At 36.8% G+C, this 19453-nt stretch overlaps 2 protein-coding genes across 5 annotated transcripts in view; one reads left to right on the top strand and one right to left on the bottom strand.

The window, feature by feature from the left end:
* Positions 1-16117, top strand: part of ninl (ninein-like) — a 33749-nt gene extending 17632 nt beyond the window's left edge. For 3 of the 4 annotated variants that reach the window (XM_051917612.1, XM_051917611.1, XM_051917613.1), the window contains 19 exons: positions 677-817; positions 908-1082; positions 2415-2525; positions 2618-2707; positions 3798-3945; positions 4054-4122; positions 4215-4336; positions 4979-5337; positions 7487-9115; positions 9611-9715; positions 9805-9874; positions 10573-10857; positions 10941-11054; positions 11137-11283; positions 11360-11509; positions 13070-13183; positions 13275-13484; positions 13841-13954; positions 15248-16117. In XM_051917612.1, the coding sequence (XP_051773572.1) occupies positions 677-817; positions 908-1082; positions 2415-2525; positions 2618-2707; positions 3798-3945; positions 4054-4122; positions 4215-4336; positions 4979-5337; positions 7487-9115; positions 9611-9715; positions 9805-9874; positions 10573-10857; positions 10941-11054; positions 11137-11283; positions 11360-11509; positions 13070-13183; positions 13275-13484; positions 13841-13954; positions 15248-15439 (4345 nt within the window). In that variant the 3' untranslated portion in view covers positions 15440-16117. The remainder of the gene's footprint in view (positions 1-676; positions 818-907; positions 1083-2414; positions 2526-2617; positions 2708-3797; positions 3946-4053; positions 4123-4214; positions 4337-4978; positions 5338-7486; positions 9116-9610; positions 9716-9804; positions 9875-10572; positions 10858-10940; positions 11055-11136; positions 11284-11359; positions 11510-13069; positions 13184-13274; positions 13485-13840; positions 13955-15247) is intronic. The other variant, XM_051917614.1, reaches the window with a different exon arrangement.
* Positions 15760-19212, bottom strand: gins1 (GINS complex subunit 1 (Psf1 homolog)). Its single transcript, XM_051917615.1, has 7 exons — positions 18996-19212; positions 18787-18851; positions 17755-17853; positions 17588-17678; positions 17376-17492; positions 16381-16455; positions 15760-16287 (listed from the first exon to the last, which is right to left on the bottom strand). The coding sequence occupies exons 1-7, from the start codon at positions 19068-19070 to the stop codon at positions 16219-16221; spliced, it is 591 nt and encodes a 196-aa protein (XP_051773575.1). The 5' UTR covers positions 19071-19212; the 3' UTR covers positions 15760-16218.
* Positions 19213-19453: the final 241 nt, after the last annotated feature.

Consider the following 19453-nt stretch of genomic DNA (forward strand, 5'->3'; position numbering starts at 1 on the left):
ACAAACGAACACAGGTGCGCACCCGTGAACCGTACCCCGAGTCCACTTAAAAAGAGTGGTCTGCTGGGGTACGGTTCATGTGAACTCTGATATGGTTCACTGTTGATATGAACCCAGTCGTTCTACATTGCGGAAGTGAACTGCTATTGATGACATATGATTGGATAAAAGTGTGTTTTTGTCTTCTCACTCACTTTCCTGACACGTGTGACTGACTCCTGCGCTCTTTAGAACATTTGCAGTACATTTGCGGCAGATAGACACAAGTGCTGATACGTGCTGATGCTTTGAAACAAAACCAAAGTTTCAAAAACCAAATTATAAAACAGAGGTGAGCAATGCTATGCGTTTTGCCGCCTTCTCCTGTGTCATCGTTACCAACAGGGGTAAACAGCTGCTGCTTTGATGATGCAAACACACCGCAGTTCGGACCCAAGTAATATAATGTGAACACAATCCAGTGGGGGCAGGGGGAGGAAGGAGCAATCTAGCTCTGTTTCGGACCAGGCAATCGAACCGAGTGTAAAAGCACCCTTAGATGTGAAACAACTGCAAATTGACTTTACTTTGTTCTCCAAATGTCTTTGCATGCTTAACAGGTGTTACATATGACAAATGATGCATCAGAATGAATGATAATCTCATGGTGTGGTGGTTTTGTGTTCCACTTCTATAGAGTCCTGGCAGACCAGGCCTGCCAGGAGAGGGACAAAGTCAAGGCGGACCTGGAACAGGCTGACCGCCGCAACCTACAGCTAGTCAGAGAGGTGGATGATCGTCATGCGACCATGGAGTCTCTCAATGAGTCTAAAATCAAGTACGGCTGCTTTCGTCTAGCCAATATAATCACATCTGATGAAGAGACATGCAAGAGCTCTAAAGTGTGACTCTCTCTTTGTTGATGCAGGGGTCTGGAGCAGGAGTTCCGGGATAAACTTACGGCACTGAGGAGCGAATCAGAGTATGAAAGCGAGGTGCTTCTAGAGCAGGTAGAGAATGAGCGGGACAGACTGCAGGAGGAGCTAGAACTGCTTAGGGCTCAGGATGTTAGCCTTCAGGAGGACATTTGCACTGCTGCTAAGGTAAACACTGATGTCACTATTATTATTATTATTATTATTGTTGTTATTATAAGTATCAGTATTCTGTTATATTGTTGCGTTTAAGATCCATTTAAAACTATCGTTCAAAAGTTTGGGGTAGGTATTTTTATTCAGCAAGGATGCATTCAGTTGATCAAAAGTGACAGTAAAACATTTATACTGTTACAAAAAATACTGTTAAATTCTGTACTTTTGAACTTTCTATTCAAAGAATCCTAAAAAAAGGTATCACTGTTTTACAAAAAATATTAAGCAGTTTTCTATATTGATAATTTTTTCTTTAGCACTAAATTAGAATGATTTCTGAAGGATCATGTGACACTGAAGACTGGAGTAATGGTGTCTGAAAATTCAGCTTTGCATCACAGGATTAAATTACATTATAAAATATATTAACATAGAAATAGATTATTTTAAATGGTAATGTATTACTGTTTATACTGTATTATTGATCAAATAAATTCAGCCTAGGTAAGGTACTTCTTTCAAAAACAACGACCCCAAACTTTTGAACAGTAGTGTATAACTTTATAAAACGAATCATTCTGATTATGATGAATTCTGAGTCTCTGCTTTCATAGCTATTGTCAGTTTTTCTGTACAAAGCGCCACATTGTTTTTTGTTTGGCTGCAATAAGAAATGGCCTAAGGTTATGCGAATGAACTGTTACTTCATGGAATAATGATAGTATTTAAGTTTTTAACATTGTAGATTTTTATTAAATGGCAGGTGCCAGCATTTTTTTTAAAAGCAATACACCATTTGAGGCCATGCTTTACACTGATTTTTACCATGGTTAAGGGGGTTTGTAGGCACGCCCATACCTGTGCTAAGCACACTGCAAATTAGAACATAAGACACAACATTGCTGCAGTAAAGTTAATATTTATTTTACATATTTAAAATTAACTTGAATTAAAAAAAAAAAAACATACTTTAAATAACTTTTCCTTGATTCTGTTTTTTTAAACCTATTATAGTATTTTTCTATAAAGATACAACATATAAACAAATAAAAAATGTGCAGGAACAAAGAGTCTTATAAACCAAGATATACATCCCACAATTTTGTATTTTGCTACTGAATATCTAAGTTGGGAAATTATATTGAAATATTTAAATAAACCATAACAGTATTCATAGAATATTTGTAATTCCCTTACCATCCCTACTTTAATTCCGTTGATGATCCTGTTCTTAGCTACAGAACACGACTCAATGAAGAGGTGATCTGTCGTGGCTAGAGGTGTATGTTTCTTTGAGCATGTCAGTGCGGTGTCAGGTTCAATAACTCTAGCTGTGTGTTACAGGAGAACAGTCGTTTGGAGGAGGAGGTCAGCCTTCTGAAGGAGAAGCTGTCGGAAGCGGATAGCACCATCTCTAAAATACAGAAGGATCTAGAGCATCTGCTGCAGGACAAAGTGAGATGTCTATATGCTGTTAATTTGCTGAAGATCATATCATTCTTTAAGAACAATAATGATAATTGATCTATGCTTGTTTTATTGAACAGTATGGTAGCCTTGATTCAAATGGCACAGGACTGCTGAATCAAGAGGAGCACTTCTCAGAGATCTTTAAGGAGTACGAGCAGCAATGCAGGGTATGAGCTTTCCTGTGTGTGTTTATGGTGTGTTGGTGGAGATTTTGTCTGGAGTGAACGGTGAGGTCAGCCTTGTCACTGTGCTTTGTATTTAAGTGTACTTTCTTGGCCATTATGCTAGCTATCCTATAATCCATGGTGCTGTAAATGATGCCTTTAATTGTGAGTGGTGTGCTATTACTTTTTGCTCTTGTGACTTTTTGCTCTTTTGTAAATAATCAACTAGGAACCATTCAAAAAAAAAAAAAAAAAAAAAAAAAAACCTAGCAATCATATATTAAAGCACAAATACTACTCAGAACATCTTAGCAACAAGGTATAGACTTTGCCCATGAATGCTTCTTATTTAAGGCATTGTTTTTTCCTGCACTGTTCAATTTTGAGATTTAGGGCTATTTGGCTTTTCATGTGGTGTTTCTGACTAGTGGAAAGAAAACATCCAAAATACACTTTCAAATGTTTATTTTATTGCATATCTATTTGTGCCTTTAGATTTCAATACATTTCTTTAAGGACCATTTTCTCAAAATGATTTTTTTCTCCTGTGCAGAGACAGAAATGTTCACTTCGGTAGCACTTACACCAAACTTTACCGTTTTATTACTATTTATTTTCTGAAGGTTTTTACAGCGGGGTTTGTTCATTTATCATTTGCTGATTTTATACAGCATTTTATTCCAAAAAACTAAAAAAGTAATGAAAAGTAACTTTTTTTTTTCTGGCTGTTGATGGTATTTTTTGATTTATGGAGCGATAAAAAGAAATAACCAAAATCCCCTCTATAAAAACTTGACTCAAATATGTCAACAATATACATTTTATTTATATATATATTTTTTTTTTTTATTTTTTTTTTTACCTTTTTTATTTAAGATGCTTTTATTTGTAAAATATTTTCAGAGACAACTATAAGTAAGCCATTTGCAATTTTTGCAGTTTAATTTGGTGATGCTTGCAAAGAACATCACAATTCATCTCTGCATTACAATATCTTTTGGTGTTTTTTTTTTTTTTTTTTAAGTTTCAGGAAATGCAGGAAAAAAAAGTTTTACTTGTGCAAATGACTCTGTCTCCGCCCCACTAAATACAGGAGTTGCAAGACAGGAATGACGAGTTACGCTCAGAGCTGGAGTTGTTGAAGTCTCAGGGCTCAGGAAGAAGATCCAGACGATCCAGGGGCAGCCTGTCTGGTCATGACTGGTCAAGCCGAAGAGCATTAACCACTGAATCAGATTCTGGTGAATTTACCAAACATATAGATCTCACACATCGTTCATGCTATCAAACTTAACCTCTATAGTAAACTACTGAATGAAATAGCTCTTCCTATTTGTTTTGTTCTACAGATGATCCTGAAATGAAGAAAGGTACATCTCCTCAGGTCAGAAAAAAGCTCCAAGTCACTGACAAGAATGGTGAGGGAATATAAAAGCAAAGTTAACCTTTCTCTATTAAATATCCATCTCACATGGGTCATGGTTTGCCTGTCAATGGTGTGTCTCTTCAGTCCTAGGTTCCTTGGAGAGTTTGGCTCCCTCTGTGAGCATCGAGACAGAACTGGCCATGGAGCAGATGAAAGAGCGATATGAGCAAGAGGTTCAGGACTTGAAGATCCAATTGGAGACTAAGGTACAGACATAGCATGGAAATATTAAAGGGATAGTTCACCCAAAAATGAAAATACTGTCATCATTTACTCACCCTCAAGTTGTTCCAAACCTGTATAATTTTTTTTGTTCTGCTGAACACAAACGAAGATATTTTGAAGAATTTTTGTAACCAAGTATATCTGGGGCACCATTTACTTCCTTAGTAGGAAGTGGAAGTGAATGGTGCCCCAGATTTGTTTGGTTATTAACATTCTTCAAAATATCTTCGTTTGTGTTCAGCAGAAAAAAAGAAATTTATACAGGTTTGGAACAACTTGAGGGTGAGTAAATGATAACAGAATTTTTGGGTGAACTATCCCTTTAAATATGTTCGTTATAAGTAACCTTTGCAAATTAAATTAGAGTTACTTTAGATTCAAACAGCCAGAGCTGAGGGAAAAAGCTAGGATATGCAAATATATATATGGAGTCTAAAATTGCTAGAAAAAAAAAGAGTTGATATCACAAAAATTTGGTTTTGAAATTTTTTTTGAATGATACCCAAGTTATGATGATTACTAAAATATGTAATAGAGAGAAAAGGCAATAGGACACTGACAGTTTACATGCTATAGAGAAAGTGATATATGAAAGTTTATAGTCTTCCTCGTTGTTTCCACAGGTGAATTTCTACGAGCGCAGTATGGAGCTGATGCGGCAGAATATGGAGGTTGAAAGGAAGGACATCTCGCAGGGCTTTAAGATGGAGATCAGTGAGTTGGAGGACCTGAAGGCTCAGGCAGAGGAGCGAGCAGAGCAAATGCGTAAAACTGTTGAAAAGCTGGAAGCAGAGCTGAGGGGTAAGACTGCAGGAGGAGTGTGGGGTCCAGAGCAAGAACGGAGAATTCAACGGGAACAGGCAGAACTGGAGCAGAACTACGCTCGTGAGATCAGTAACATTGTGCTGCGCCTCACCTCAGAGAAAGATCAGCTAGAGGCAGAACTCAAGCTCAAGATGGATCAGGAAGTGCTGCTTGTTAGGTAAGTGTTACTCAAATGGTCTGGTAAAGGATTTGGTGCAGCTCAGCTCATATATTGTAGACCGAGCTAGAAGACAAGTGAATTTAAGACTCTTTAATGACGGAATAAAATTCAGAAACCAGTTTATTATTTTGTCTGTCCGAACCTGGCAAATATCCAGGTCATATTCTCCCCCAATTTAAAAAAAAAAAAATTAATTCAACTTTTATTTTGCAAATAGAAAATGTTGCCTATATTAAAGGGTTAGTTCACCCAAAGAATAAATTCAGTCATTAATTACTCACCCTCATGTCGTTCTACACCCGTTCATCTTCGGAACACAAATTAAGATATTTTTGATAAAATCTGATGGCTCAGTGAGGCCATCATTTCCTTTTTCAATGCCCAGAAAGGTACTAAAAACATATTTAAAACAGTTCATGTGAGTACAGTGGTTCAACCTTAATATTATAAAGTGACGAGAATACTTTTTGTGTGCCAAAAAAACAAAATAACGACTTTATTCAACAATATGTAGTGATGGCCGATTTCAAAACACTGCTTCATGAAGCTTCAAAGCTTTACGAATCTTTTGTTTCAAATCAGTAGTTCGGAGTGCCAAAATCACGTGATTTCAGTAAACAAGGCTTTGTTACGTTTTAAGTGTTTTGAAATTTCAATAGTTCACGTGACTTTGGCAGTTTGATACGCGCTCCGAACCACTGATTCGAAACAAAAAAATTCGTGAAGCTTCACGAAGCAGTATTTTGAAATCGCTCATCACTAAATATTGTTGAATAAAGTCGTTATTTCGTTTTTTTTGGTGCAAAAGTATTCTCGTCACTTTATAATATTAAGGTTGAACCACTGTACTCACATGAACTGTTTTAAATATGTTTTTAGTACCTTTCTGGGCATTGAAAAAGGAAATGATCTTGCTGGCAATGGAGGCCTCACTGAGCCATTGGATTTTATCAAAAAATATTAATTTATTAATTTAATTTAATTTGTGTTCTGAAGATGAAAGAAGTTCTTAAAGGTGTGGAACGACATGAGGGTGAGTGATTAATGACAGAATTTTCATTTTTTTGGTTGAACTAACCCTTTAAGACCATTACATTTTTGTGTGTTGTGACCATTAGTTATTTGATTTACAACAGCTCATAAAAATATATCAATCGTCTGTCAGCCTCCATTTTCATTTCCGTAATGCAAAAATTTCTTATGACTGTTATGTAAAGAACATATATTTTGATTGTAAAGATGTTCATACATTTATAGAATGTGTTTGTTGTATTGGCTTTAATTATTGATGATTTCAATAAAAATTGATAACAGTAATTTTTGATGTTAAAAATAATGGTTTACATTAAGTATTTAATGAGATTCACCATTGAAAATAATGGGAATTTAAAAACAACTTAAAATGAAAACACCTAGATGCATTATAGTAATGAGAAATTGGAGGAGAATTTTGTATAACTACTACAAAATTGGTAACACTTTAATAAGGTCTCATTTGTTAACATTAGCTAATGCTTTAACCAACAGAAACAATCAGCAATACATTCTTACAGCATTTATTAAATGTTAGTTAATAAAAATGTTCATGTTAGTTCGCAATGCATTAATGTTAACAGATACAACTTTTCATCTTAATGTATTAATAAATCTGTTAACATTAAGATTTAACAAATGAAACCTTACTGTAAAATGTTACCCAAAAATTTGATGGTTCTAAAATTAATTGTAAAAAAATAATGAAAAAATTGCAATGGTTCTAAAAATTGACCTCCTTTTTTTTTTTTTTTTTTTTTTTTTTTTTAAATACAAAATATTATTTTATTTATATTAATTTTTCATTTTGGTTTGAAATATGAATGTTCTTGACAGGTTTGGTGAGATTCATCCACTTACAATTTATTTTACGTGCATTTTCAATGAAACGTAATATGTGTGATTCATAAAGACCTTTATTCAAAACAGTGTCCTTTGTACAAAAATGACATCTTGAATTGTGTTTTACTGTATGTTCAACCTCTAAACCAACATGCCTTTTAGTGGAAAAAGTAGATTTTTTTTTTTTTTTTTTTTTTTTTTTCTCCCTTGATATCCACGATATTGCCATGAATTTAGACATAAGATATATTAGCATGTTGCTGTGTCCCAGGGAGAAGGCAGAGCAGCAGCTATTGCACATGAAGGCACAACACAGTGATGCTCAGCATAGCCTGCTCCATCAGCTGCACCTCGAGCGCAGCCGTCTGCAGGAGCAATCTGAGCAACACCGCAGAGAAGTTGGTGCGTGGGAGACAAGAGTGCTGGAGCTGGAACAGGAGGCGCGCAGGGAGCGTCTCCTCAGCACCGAGCGCTGGAGTGAAGAGCAAGCTCAGATCTGCAGCAGGGTGGCACAGGAAAGAAAGAAACTGGAGGAGGAACACCAGGAAGAAATCAGGAAGCTAGGAGAACACATCCACTTGATGGAAGCTCAGGTAGAACTCGCATCCAGGGCTGAGGAGGAGTTGCTCATACTACAAAGACAGCTAGAAGATAAGCTGGAAGAGATGTGTGTTCAGCTGGAAGACAACACTGTGTCCATGAAAGCTCAAGATGCCCTCGTTCAGCGTTTAACCTCAGAACTTCATGCCAAAGAGAAGGAAACGGAAATTAGAAATGAGAAAGAACAAAAGCTTTGCAATAAGCTCTCTCAGCTAGAGCAAAAACTTAAAGCTGAGCGAGAAAAGAAGCAAGAACTTCTGAAGCAAAAGGAGCAAATACAGAAAGAAATGGACAGAAGTATTCAAGATCTAAAGGAGAAACTTGCAAAAGAAAAAGAGTCGGAACAAGAGCTTCTTGACAAAATTTCTGAGTTGACAAAAGAGTTAGAGAACTGGAGGACCAAATCAGAGGCCTGGCAGAAGGAGATTGAGAAAATGCAGGGAAGTAGTAGTCATCTATCTACTGCATTCGGTGAACAGCAAATGCAGTTGAGAGAACAAGGGAAAGAACTTGAGGAGCTTCAAGAAAACTTGGCCAAAACGCATGAGGCATTGAAAACCAGAGATGATGATCTTACAAGACAGGCTTCTGAGCTAAATGCTGTGGAGATGGAGCGGGATCGACTCTTAGAGGAGCTCAGGGGTCAATGCGAGGTTCTCAAACAGCTACAAACACAGGTTAATAGTCTCTCTGAGGAGTGGGATCAAATGCACACAATGGAGCAAAACCTTCAAGGCTTTCTTTGTGTGGAGCAGGGTAAGGTTGAACAGCTCCAAGCCCGCCTGAACTTGGAGCAAGAAGAAACAAGGCGTCTTAAACAAGAGAACTCTAGCTACCGGCAACTTGCAGACCAGCTTTCGTCTCAGATTGTTGAAATGGAGGCCGAATCTACCAAACTCAATGAGAACGCAGATAAACTTGCACTAGAACTGCAAAGCAAAGACAATCAAATGCTGGAACTCAATCGTCAACTTGAAGCCAAAGCCGAAGAGATGGATTTGCTCTGGAATGAGGTTCAGCTGAAGATGAATCTGTTTAAGAACGTCAATCATCTCTCTGGTCAGGTTCAACTTTTGACCAACCAGTTGGAGGACAAAGAGCGAGAGCTGTGCTCTCTGAGAGAGAAGGCTGACAATACCACCAACCAACTACAACAATCGCTGATGGACTCCCAAGCAGAGCTTCTGCAAATGGAGGAGGCCTTTGAAAGCGAGAAGTGCCATATGAAAGAACAGCTTCTGGAGATGGAGGGACTTGTCATGGTTTTAGAATTGGAGATGGACTCAGCCAATCCCCACAGGTTTGTGGTTCTCCAGGCGGTAGATGACCGTCGAAACAGAACCAAAAGACTAACAATTGCTGCATTGATCCAATCGTCGATTCTCCCGTACGGATGCCAAGAATTGACCGCTCACTACTTTTGTGTCTGTCCAAGAATGTTTGACTGAATGTTTCACAGAATGAGATATTATTAACCGTAGATATGCGCTTTGATTTTTCAGACCTCATGCTGCATCTCACTAACTGAATGATCATGTGTCACTGACATGCATGCAAACTCACTCGTAATAAGTTACTGTATGTATTCTGATTGAAAATGTGTTCTTGCATCCTATTAATTGTATTAATATTACGTATTTGTGTTTGCTGCCCTAAACCTTTGCTTTTTGTTTGAGAATCTTGCTACAAAAACTCCTGAAATTACATTGCACTTTTAGGAAGCTTAGTATAGAAAACAGAGGCTGGTAAGATTGTAATGGAGAGCTGATCTCTATATTTTGTTTTCCAATTCTAGGGCTCAACTTGATGAGGTCATGTCTGAAAACAGTGCACTGAAAGACAGGCTTGCTGTCTTACAGCAGGATGTCAAGTCATTGGAGGAGGAGGTCAACAAAAAGAGGTAAAGAAATCATCTACTTGTCAATTATCTACACTTAATTTTGCCATTGTATTTAGCAAAAACTAATTTTACTTCTCCCTTTCTTTAAGGAGGAAACTTGAAGAGATGGACATAGAATATATGAAAAATCGAGAAGACGAGGAGAGGCTACGAAAAGAGGCAAGATTGGCATCAATCCCAAGATTGCTTGGGAAAATATTGATAGCGTTGATTTAAGGGTAGCATAGTTCTTGGTCACCCAGCATTTCATGCTGACTTCAAATTAAAAATCAAATCAAAACTGACCCCATTCTTAATACACATTCCTAGTCTTATTGTGAAATATTAATCAGTGCACATGATTGGTCGAGATAAAGCTGTTATCGGCGGGTACGTGAGTGCTAAACGGCCGCTGACGACCTGGAGCCACATCTCGGAAAACGTCTAAACAAATTGTCAAATATAAACATAGAGCCTATAGAAGTTGCATATTTGAGGTCTAAATAACTACATTCTCTCCTAAAAGACTCCTAAAACTACATTCTGTGACACAACTATAGTAGTATTTATAAAATTATGGTGGGTTTGCTTATCTGCCATGACATTCGCTGTGAGAAATGCTGCAAGCGGAGTGATGCAAATGGTGAAACAGTTCCAATGGAGATACTGGTAGAATATTTCATGGCTGGAAAAGACACTCAACCAATCAGATTCGAGAACCAGAACAAACTGGGGGCCCCAAAAGGGCATGTTTGCTAGGCAGTTGTCTGTCTTTTGTTAAATATGCCTTTTCATTTGTAAATGTCACATTATGAAAACTGAATGATTGCGAACCATTACATTTCCTGCTCCTAGCAAAAAATTTTTCTCCAACATAGAATTCCAAATGTCGAGAGGAGGTGCTCGATCTCAGTGCGAGAAACCTTCAGCTTAGCAGTGAGAATGCTGAACTAAGTTCCCAACTGTGCACTGATCAGAGAGCAGCGCAGACGCTGACTGACAGGCTAGCACAGGTGTGTCAGGAGAACGATGAGGCAGCTGCGTCCTACAGACAGCTGCAGGAAACCCTACAGCAGCAGGAGAGCGTCAAACTAAAGCTGCAGGAACAGTGGCAGAAAGAGAAGGAGCTTCTAGAGAGGGATCTTAAAACTGCCAAGGAGATGGTATGATTTAGTTTTTTTAGGATATGTATTAATAAATGATCTCAAAGTTGGCAGGAATCACTAGAACTGCTGTTATTTTTCAGCTCCAGCATTTGACGGTGGTTGAGTCTGCATTGACTAATCAGACACTGAAAAACCAAGCACTAGAGCAAGACAAGGACCGTTTGTTGAAGGAAATGGCAGACAGAGACCAGAAGGTGAGATGCTGAGGCTTTTTTTCTAAGTACTTTTCTGCTACTGGACATGTTTGTGCTAAAATTAGCTTTGTGTTTGTTGTAGCTGGAAAAGCTTCAGGAATCGCTTTGTAACTCAGAAACCCAGATAGAGCAGCTCAACTCTCAGATCTTAACTCTGTGGCAAGAAAAGGATGTTCACATCCAGGAGGCAGCCACACGTCAAAAGATGCTGCAACAGTGTCAGGACAAGGTGAACAATGATCTTTACACATCTTTATACTTACTTAGGTTCATTCAATAATAAACTTATTGTTGTATAACACAAGGTCCAGGAGCTTGAGAACAGCATACATCAGCTGCATAAAGAGAAGGAGCATTTACATCAGACCCACAGGCTTCAGGAGGAGATGGCAGTCAGTGTTCTGCAGAAGGAGTGCAAGAGCTTGCGAGTACAGAACGAGGACCTTCTTAACAAAGTTAGTCTGGAAGAACAAATTGCTTTTGCAATGGATTTTTCTCAATTTGCAATTAGCTGGGTCCAAAATGGCTCCCTATTTATTTTCAAGGTATACATTTTATCAGTTCATGCATTCCCTGGGAATTGAATCCTTGACCTTGGTGTTGCAAGCACCATTCTCTACTGTTTGCACTGCAGGAATGTTCTGGACGCACTATTAAATTCCATATAGTGTACCCAAAATGCATTCTTTTTTTCTGTGTACAACCAACGTACACTTGTCATTGCATTTATAGACCATTATTCAATGCAGAGGGGACCTCCAAGCTCACCAAAAAAAAAAAAGACAAATTGTAGCTTCCTTTATTCCTGCAGTCTTTTTATAAATATAGTGAAGAAACATTTTACAAGGTAATTTAAGGTAACAAATTGACATAATATACAACGCTTTTTGCAGTTAATGAGTAATTAATTTTTAGGCATTACCATTTATTTCCATTGTGTTTAAAAGTATTGTACACAGAGATGATTCAAGTATTTAGTTATCACCTGTAGGCCTAAACAAGTCTAAACAATCATTGTTAGTGATTTACCTTATTACTTCAAGGATGTACGAGAATTCTATGGCTGTCCGAAATCGTCCCCTATACCCGCATTCACTATTCCCTACATTAGTCCACTAATATAGTTCACTTGAGGGAGTGAATGAAAACGAGTGAGCAAATTCGGACAGTGAAGGGCTGCCGCTTTTGTGTAGTTTGTTCTTGCTGTTTAATAATCATTTGAAACTTGGCAAACTGGCATCTCCAGTAGTAATGAAAAGATTTATCTTTAACTCTGTTGTGGAAATAATGTAAAAACCTTAATGAAACAATTTAATAATCAATTAAAAAGTAATTTATACCTGTATGATGTTACGCTGTAGCCGCATTGGACCAGCGGTTTGGAAAATAGATGGATGATTCAGCTGCAGCGCCATCTTCTGGTCAGACGCGGAAATTCATTTGGCACGCAACTCTCACAGTGCATTATGGGTGTTCTCTAGCCGTTCAGTGTACATCAGATCGGACACTCTTTATTGCGGTGCATTGTGGGATTGAATGAGTGCACTCGATAAAATCCACTATGATTTCGGACACCACTACAAATGGCTGCTCCCTCAAATAGTGCCGTTTAAGGGTATAGGGGGCGATTTTGGACACTGCTTATGTGTCTCAGAAGTTAAAGCTCAAAACCATTTGTCTTCCTTCCAAATTATCCTCATGTTTAAACATTTATACAAATATGTTCAACATGGAAAAAACCCGGTGTCTATGAAAGCACAAAAATTATGTATATTTGGTACAATACTGTTCATAAATTTAGCGTCAGTAAGAATTTTAATGTTTCTGAAAGAAGTCTGTTATGCTCACCATAAAAGACCTGATCAGTAATATTGTGAAATATTATTACAATTTAAAATGACTCTTTTCTACTTTAATATGTTTTAAAATGTAACTAAATTTTTAGCAGCCATTATTCCAGTCTAAAGTGTCACATGACCTTCAGAAATCATTCTGATAAACTGGATTATTTGTAGGTGGCTCAGCTGCAGACTCAGGAGCTAGAACTTCAGAGACTGACACATGAGTGCCTCACTTTGAGAAACAAACAAGCAGAGCTAGAGACTGCTAAACATGAGGCAGATGAACAGGTTCGGAGATCATTTTCTAACTTCTCACTGATTGAGAATTGCTTATGAATGTTTTTGTTCTCACTTTTGTGTGTTTGATACTGTGTTTTAGGCACTAAGGGCAGAGAGCGCTCTGTCACTGGTCCAGGCTCAGCATGCACGTGAGGTACAGGAACTAAGGGAACAGGCGGGGTCTGGTACCCGGGAGCACTTGGCTCATCTGCAAACTCAACTGGCCGAGCAGCAGCTCAGGACACAGGATTTAGAGAGCCTGCTTCATTCTCAAGCCAAGCAAGCTGGCGTTCAGATGGGCCTTCAGCAGGTACATCAACACTTTCAAATTCTTGAGGCAGTCTGACAGGAAGTCAGCATGCAAGTGCTTATGATATACAGTAGTGGCCAAAAGTGATGTCCGGAGGGGATATTTGTTTTTTATGACCCTACAAGTTTGATTAAAGAGATAGTTCACCCAAAAATGGTAGTTCACCCATTGATTTCCTTAGTATTACAAAATCTTTATCATTTATTTAAAAATTAAAAGTTTGTTAAAGATGTCAATTTTTCTAAGCCAGACATCACTTTTGGCCACTACTGTATTTATCATTGAATCATTTACGCTTTTTCATCCTTCACCTCATATTCCAAGTATTTTTATTTACAAATGATTAAATCAAACAGGAGCAATACGAGAAATTGATGGCGAGTATGCAGGAGCGTATGGATGAGGTTGAAGCCAAGCTGAAAAACACCCGCGTCATGCTGCAGGAGAAAGTCAACCAGCTAAAAGAACAGGTAACCAGAAACAAATGGCTTTAAAGTTCCCCTATTATGCTTTTTCAGATATTACTTGTCTAATATAGCTGTTTATAATTGTAAAATGATTGCAAAGTTTCGAAGATCAAAGTGCACGATAAATGGAGTTATTCGTATCCCAAAAGAACAAAACGATTTTGAATCACTGAAACGAGTCATCAGTAATTCCAGTCTTACTTCCTGCATCAGCCTATGTATAGGTTTGTAACAAATTTGCATATTGCCAGCATATGGTCTCCGTTAGCTGCCCACAAATTTCTACTTTGACCCTCAAACACTGTAGTTGTAGCAGAGGCCTGGAAGAGTTTGGTTTGTGTTGTAGACATGTCAAGATGCTATCGTTACTAGTCGTATCCCTGTGTATCAAGCCTTGAGGAAGCCTCCAGAGCTGAAATTTAGACATGATAATGGGCGTTTTGTTTCCGACACATGCTGTAAGCGGTAGACCAATCAGAGCAGAGTAGCTCTCGGAAAGGAAGGGTTTAGAGAACCTGAATCTTTAAACAAATAGTGTTTAGACTCTTTGAGAAATTAGGTGATGTGCAATGTATATAAAGTGTTTTTTTTTGTTTTTTTTAACTTAGATGCATGTAAACCTATTGTAGGAGATCTTCAAAACAAAATTAGGAACTTTAAAATTGCATAATAAGGACACTTTAAAATCACATGTTCCAACTGAAATACTAGCTTACTGAATACTGCATAATACTTACTACTTTTCTATAGTTTTTAGTATGTGAAACATTAGCAGGCATTATGCAATAAGTAAGATTTGGTTTAATTCCCTCCCAGAAGCGTCTCACACGATTGCATTTCCAAACACCAGGCATCCAAACGCAAGATAACATGACAGCGTTTATTGCGTTTCATCTGCGCTCTCTGAGACACAAGTCATTTATGATGGAGGGAAAAAAGAGCCACAGTTTCTTCCCTGATTGCAGCAACTTCCATTTTTATAGATATTTTTCCCCAATTTCCCAGGAGCTGATGAATTTGTTCTCATGAACACGAGATGGAAATGGTGCTTGATTCGCAAATGTTTTATGTGATATCCCAATTTTGCGCACAAGTTAAATTCGCAGCTTTGGATGGAAACATAGCTGGGATACAGTCTTTTGGCAAATGTAGTAGGTCAACTGGGCATTTCATCCATACATAAAACTGCAGTATACATACTACACACAGAAATACTAAGAGTAGTATATTAGTATGCTGTTCCAAAGCTTGAAATTTTGTATAGTGACATTCACCTCTCTAACTTCCCCCCTATAGCTGGCCAAAAATGCCAAGTCAGATCTGCTGCTGAAGGACCTGTATGTGGAAAACTCTCAGCTCATGAAGGCTCTTCAGGTGACGGAGCAGAGGCAGAAGAGTGCAGAGAAGAAGTCTTTCCTGCTAGAGGAGAAAGTGATCGCCCTTAATAAACTGCTACGTAAAATTGCCCCAGCATCGCTTACAGCTTAGACTTGTTTCACTCCACTATGAGCCTTTACCTGTTGTACTGGACTGTGAAGTCCCACCCGCTAGTGCACTTTCGTATTTTGGTGCAAATTGTTTTTGTAAAAGCAGTAAACAATCCTAGTGTTAAACGTGAAAGCACAAATAATGCAAAGTCTTACAGTTACTGTAACAGCATATTGTATTTAAAATCATGCTGTTTTTTTAACAATATAAAGAGGACGAAGGGTAAAGATAATTTAGGGTCATATTTTATAGTCTCTTCAGAGGCAAATGAATACCAATGAATAAGACTCGTAGTAAGAGATTTGATTATTTGTCAAAGACAGCATTACACATTCCTTTATTTGTTCACTGTGATGTAGGGTACAAGTATTTGATAGTAAAATAAGATGCATTCTTTTTACTGCAGTTTTAATGCCCACTATGGTGCAATAACCAAAAGCACAGTATTCACTCAATGTACAGTTTTGATACAAATACTATCTTGTAATTGCACAATTTTTAATCATGATGCACTAATGTCCACTTGGATATAAATTATTCTAAGTGTTACAGTTGATGTACACCTTGTTTAAAAGAGCTGTCTAACTGTTGGGAGATAAAGTGTTACACCACTGTGTTGTAAATGCATCAGGTACTATCCCACTGTAAAGAATGTGAGAGTAAAGTTTTACCTGTGTACATGTGTTGCTTTCTGATTAGATCAATCAAATGTAATTTTATAACATTTCAATTGTTAAAGTGAAGAAAAGATATGAGTATCCATAATCAACTGCTTATTCTTAGGAGATGACGTGCTCTAATACACCCTGCCGAATAAGCTGCTCACATTTCCATCTGGGTAAGAAGTGCTGTGAAGAGAGAGGGTGAAACGTGTTAAACAATATAAACAAACAAGCAGTCCTTAAAGTCTGATTTAAATATCCTCTTAAGAATATAGTTACCTGGCTATTTTTCTTCAATAGAATCACAGTGCCATCATCTATCTCAAACTCTCCATGGTCTTTAAGACACCGCACCTGAATATGAAGGAAAAGATACATCAGTGCTAATAAAGTTCCTGTGCATTTAGCTAAATGGGAGAATTTGTTACATTTTGTCACAAAATAGTTATTTTTTATAAAAGGAAATAAAGCCTATGTTGGGACAATTACATTTTAAGCACATTTACACATACTGACTGCTGTAATTGTAATTTAAACAAGGTAGAACAACAAATACTACTATGATGTATAAATGCTTCAGAATGAGAAGTTAATGAGAATTCAGAGGTATATTGTGCTTAACTGCCATGAGTATAATGCCAAAATTGGCTTTATTTTCCAGCTTTTTTTATTTTATTTTGTGGTGAAACATTTAGCCAAATATATTTTATAGACAAGAGCCAGTGCATTAAAATGCACTAACACATTTCTTTCAGATTTCCATTATTTGTAGGAAGCCTACATCTCTGTGACCACCCACCCAAGTTATTATTTAACTAAAACCATAAAATATCGTTTAACTGAAATAAAATAATTTAAAAAACTTATTTCAGCTAGTCCCCAAGGCATCATTTCTAATTTTAATGGTACACTATGTAACTTTTTTTGTCCAAAATTAACAACATTTGGGCGGGATGGTTATCGCAGGAAATTGCGCACATACGTCGCTCGCTCGCGAGCGTCTCGTTATATCCGTAAATAGAGAAAAGTTGCAAGAAAAAACGCTTGTAGTTTTGTTTTTTAACCGCTAAAAGTTAGTGTACTTTTAATTTGATTGTATTAAAATAACTAAAACTGAAATAAAATAAAAGCTGTATATACATATTTAATATGAGTATGAACTAATGAAAATGACAAAACAAATTTGACAAATTAATATGGATTTTTTTTTTTTTTTTAAATATTAATAAAACTATAATATTATGTCAGTGATAGTAAAATAACACTGCACTCACCTCAATGTATAAACTCTTAGGGGGCTTCATATCCTGTGTTATGTCCAAACCTTCCTCTCCCCCAATTGATCTCATATAGGTTGCCAAGGATTTTTTATACTGATTGAACCACTCCATCTGATTTATAAGCATTTGAATTAACATGTCAGTCATGCACCAAGAAGAAACAAGTGGCATTTAATATTTGTTACACAGAAGAAATACGTGCCCACCTCTTCAGCACACATATGAAACCTAATGGTTGTGGGCAGTACACTGCCGTACTCCCATCTGAGGGCACGGATTCGCAGGAGGCGATCATAACTGTGGGACGAAAGAGAGGTCAAGGTCTCAAGAGTGAATGAGATGATGGATAACAGGAAAACAACGAATCACTCACAGGTATGCAGCGATACAGCGCTGGTTCCTCAGCAGGCAGCAGTGGCGGAACTTGATGGTCGGTATTAGCTCACTCTTGCCCTCTGTCTTTGCCTCATTCCTACCAAAAAAATAAATAAATAAATAAAACAGTTTTATATGGAGTGTATTGGCATTTTAGACTCATACAAGTATTTATTAATATTTTGAATTAGCTTTTATTTTTATATTTGTTTTGATTTTAAGTTTTAGCAATTGTATGTGCTTTTTCATTTTTATTAGCGTTTATTTTTTATATATATTTATTTTTTATTTAGCTTTAATTTTTTTCAGTCTTAGAAATTTTAGTATTTATTGTATTTCAGTTAGTGGCAACCTTTCTAATTTCCTTAAGCTTTTTAAGTTAAGTTTTCATCTACTGTTTATCTTATTTCAGTTTTACTTTAATGAAAAACGGCTTTTAATGGTTTTGACAGTCGTCATTATGAGATACTACAAAATAACTATAATATACAAACTCTAAATTATGACAGTCATAATTATGAAATAAAAACAATGACATAAAAAAATCTAATTATGACATCTAAATGATGATAAAGAAAATCTAATTTATGAGCTAAAAGTCATTATGAGAAAAATTATGACATACTAAGCCATTTTGAGATAAAAAGTCAAAGTCATGACAAAAAGTTGAAATTATGGTATGTCAGAATTATGACAATGTCAACATTAAAATACTTTTAGTAATATTTCAGTCAAAACTATGATAAAAAGTCAAAATTATGACATGCTACATCATAATGATGAGATAAAGTTGAAATTAGTATGATAAAATGTTGAAAATTGTGATATTTTTGTCATAATTTTGACTTTTATAATTATGACATACGTCTGCTTATGTCTTTAAAAAAAAAAATTAAAATATTTTTGATTGTTATATTATTTTTAATGGTTTTAGTTAACAATAACACCATTGCAGCCCCGGCCATCTGCTAACTAATCAAACATACAAAGCATTAGTTTTATTAATGGTGAGAGCAGAGCACAGACTTACACATCACTCTGATTGTGTTCGTACAGAGCCTTCATTTCCTCCAGGACTTGCCGAATACTGTCTTCCTGTGGAAAATCCAGGATAAACTGGTATGACTTAACTTTGACATGTGAATGACATCCGACTGTTACTATCTGCTGAAACTATTGCAATGAAGTTTTCTGTTAAACACCTCAACGTAAGTTAACTGTAGGAAGCGCTATACTTACATTAAACGCGGGCAGCTGACCATCGCCCATCCGATGAAGCTCTCTAATAAGCTCGACTGCTTTTTCGCAGAACATTATAAATTTGTTAATTTACACAAAGATGTCAATATATCTGGGATACAGTCTTGGCTAGTAAATCTCCAATGTACCCAAAGACAATTTTCGCGGCAATTTTTTTTGTTGTTATGATCACGTGAGCCTCAAACTTACTACGGAGAGTCAAAAGGGACATTTTTAGATATGAGTAGTGACGGGAAGTCCGAATCATTTCCGAGAATCGATTCTTTGGACAGTTCATTTCAAAAAAACAGTTTAGTGATTCTTTTTAAGAAGAACATGACATATGTATTATTGTGTGCACGAATATACAACACAGTATGAATATGTTTTAGGAACCTAAAAGCAAAAAAAAAAAAAAACAGTTCAATGCCTAGGCCACTTTCTTATGACCTGATCCC

The sequence above is a fragment of the Ctenopharyngodon idella genome, chromosome 13, assembly GCF_019924925.1.
Source record: "Ctenopharyngodon idella isolate HZGC_01 chromosome 13, HZGC01, whole genome shotgun sequence".
NCBI classification, from domain to species: Eukaryota; Metazoa; Chordata; class Actinopteri; order Cypriniformes; family Xenocyprididae; genus Ctenopharyngodon; species Ctenopharyngodon idella.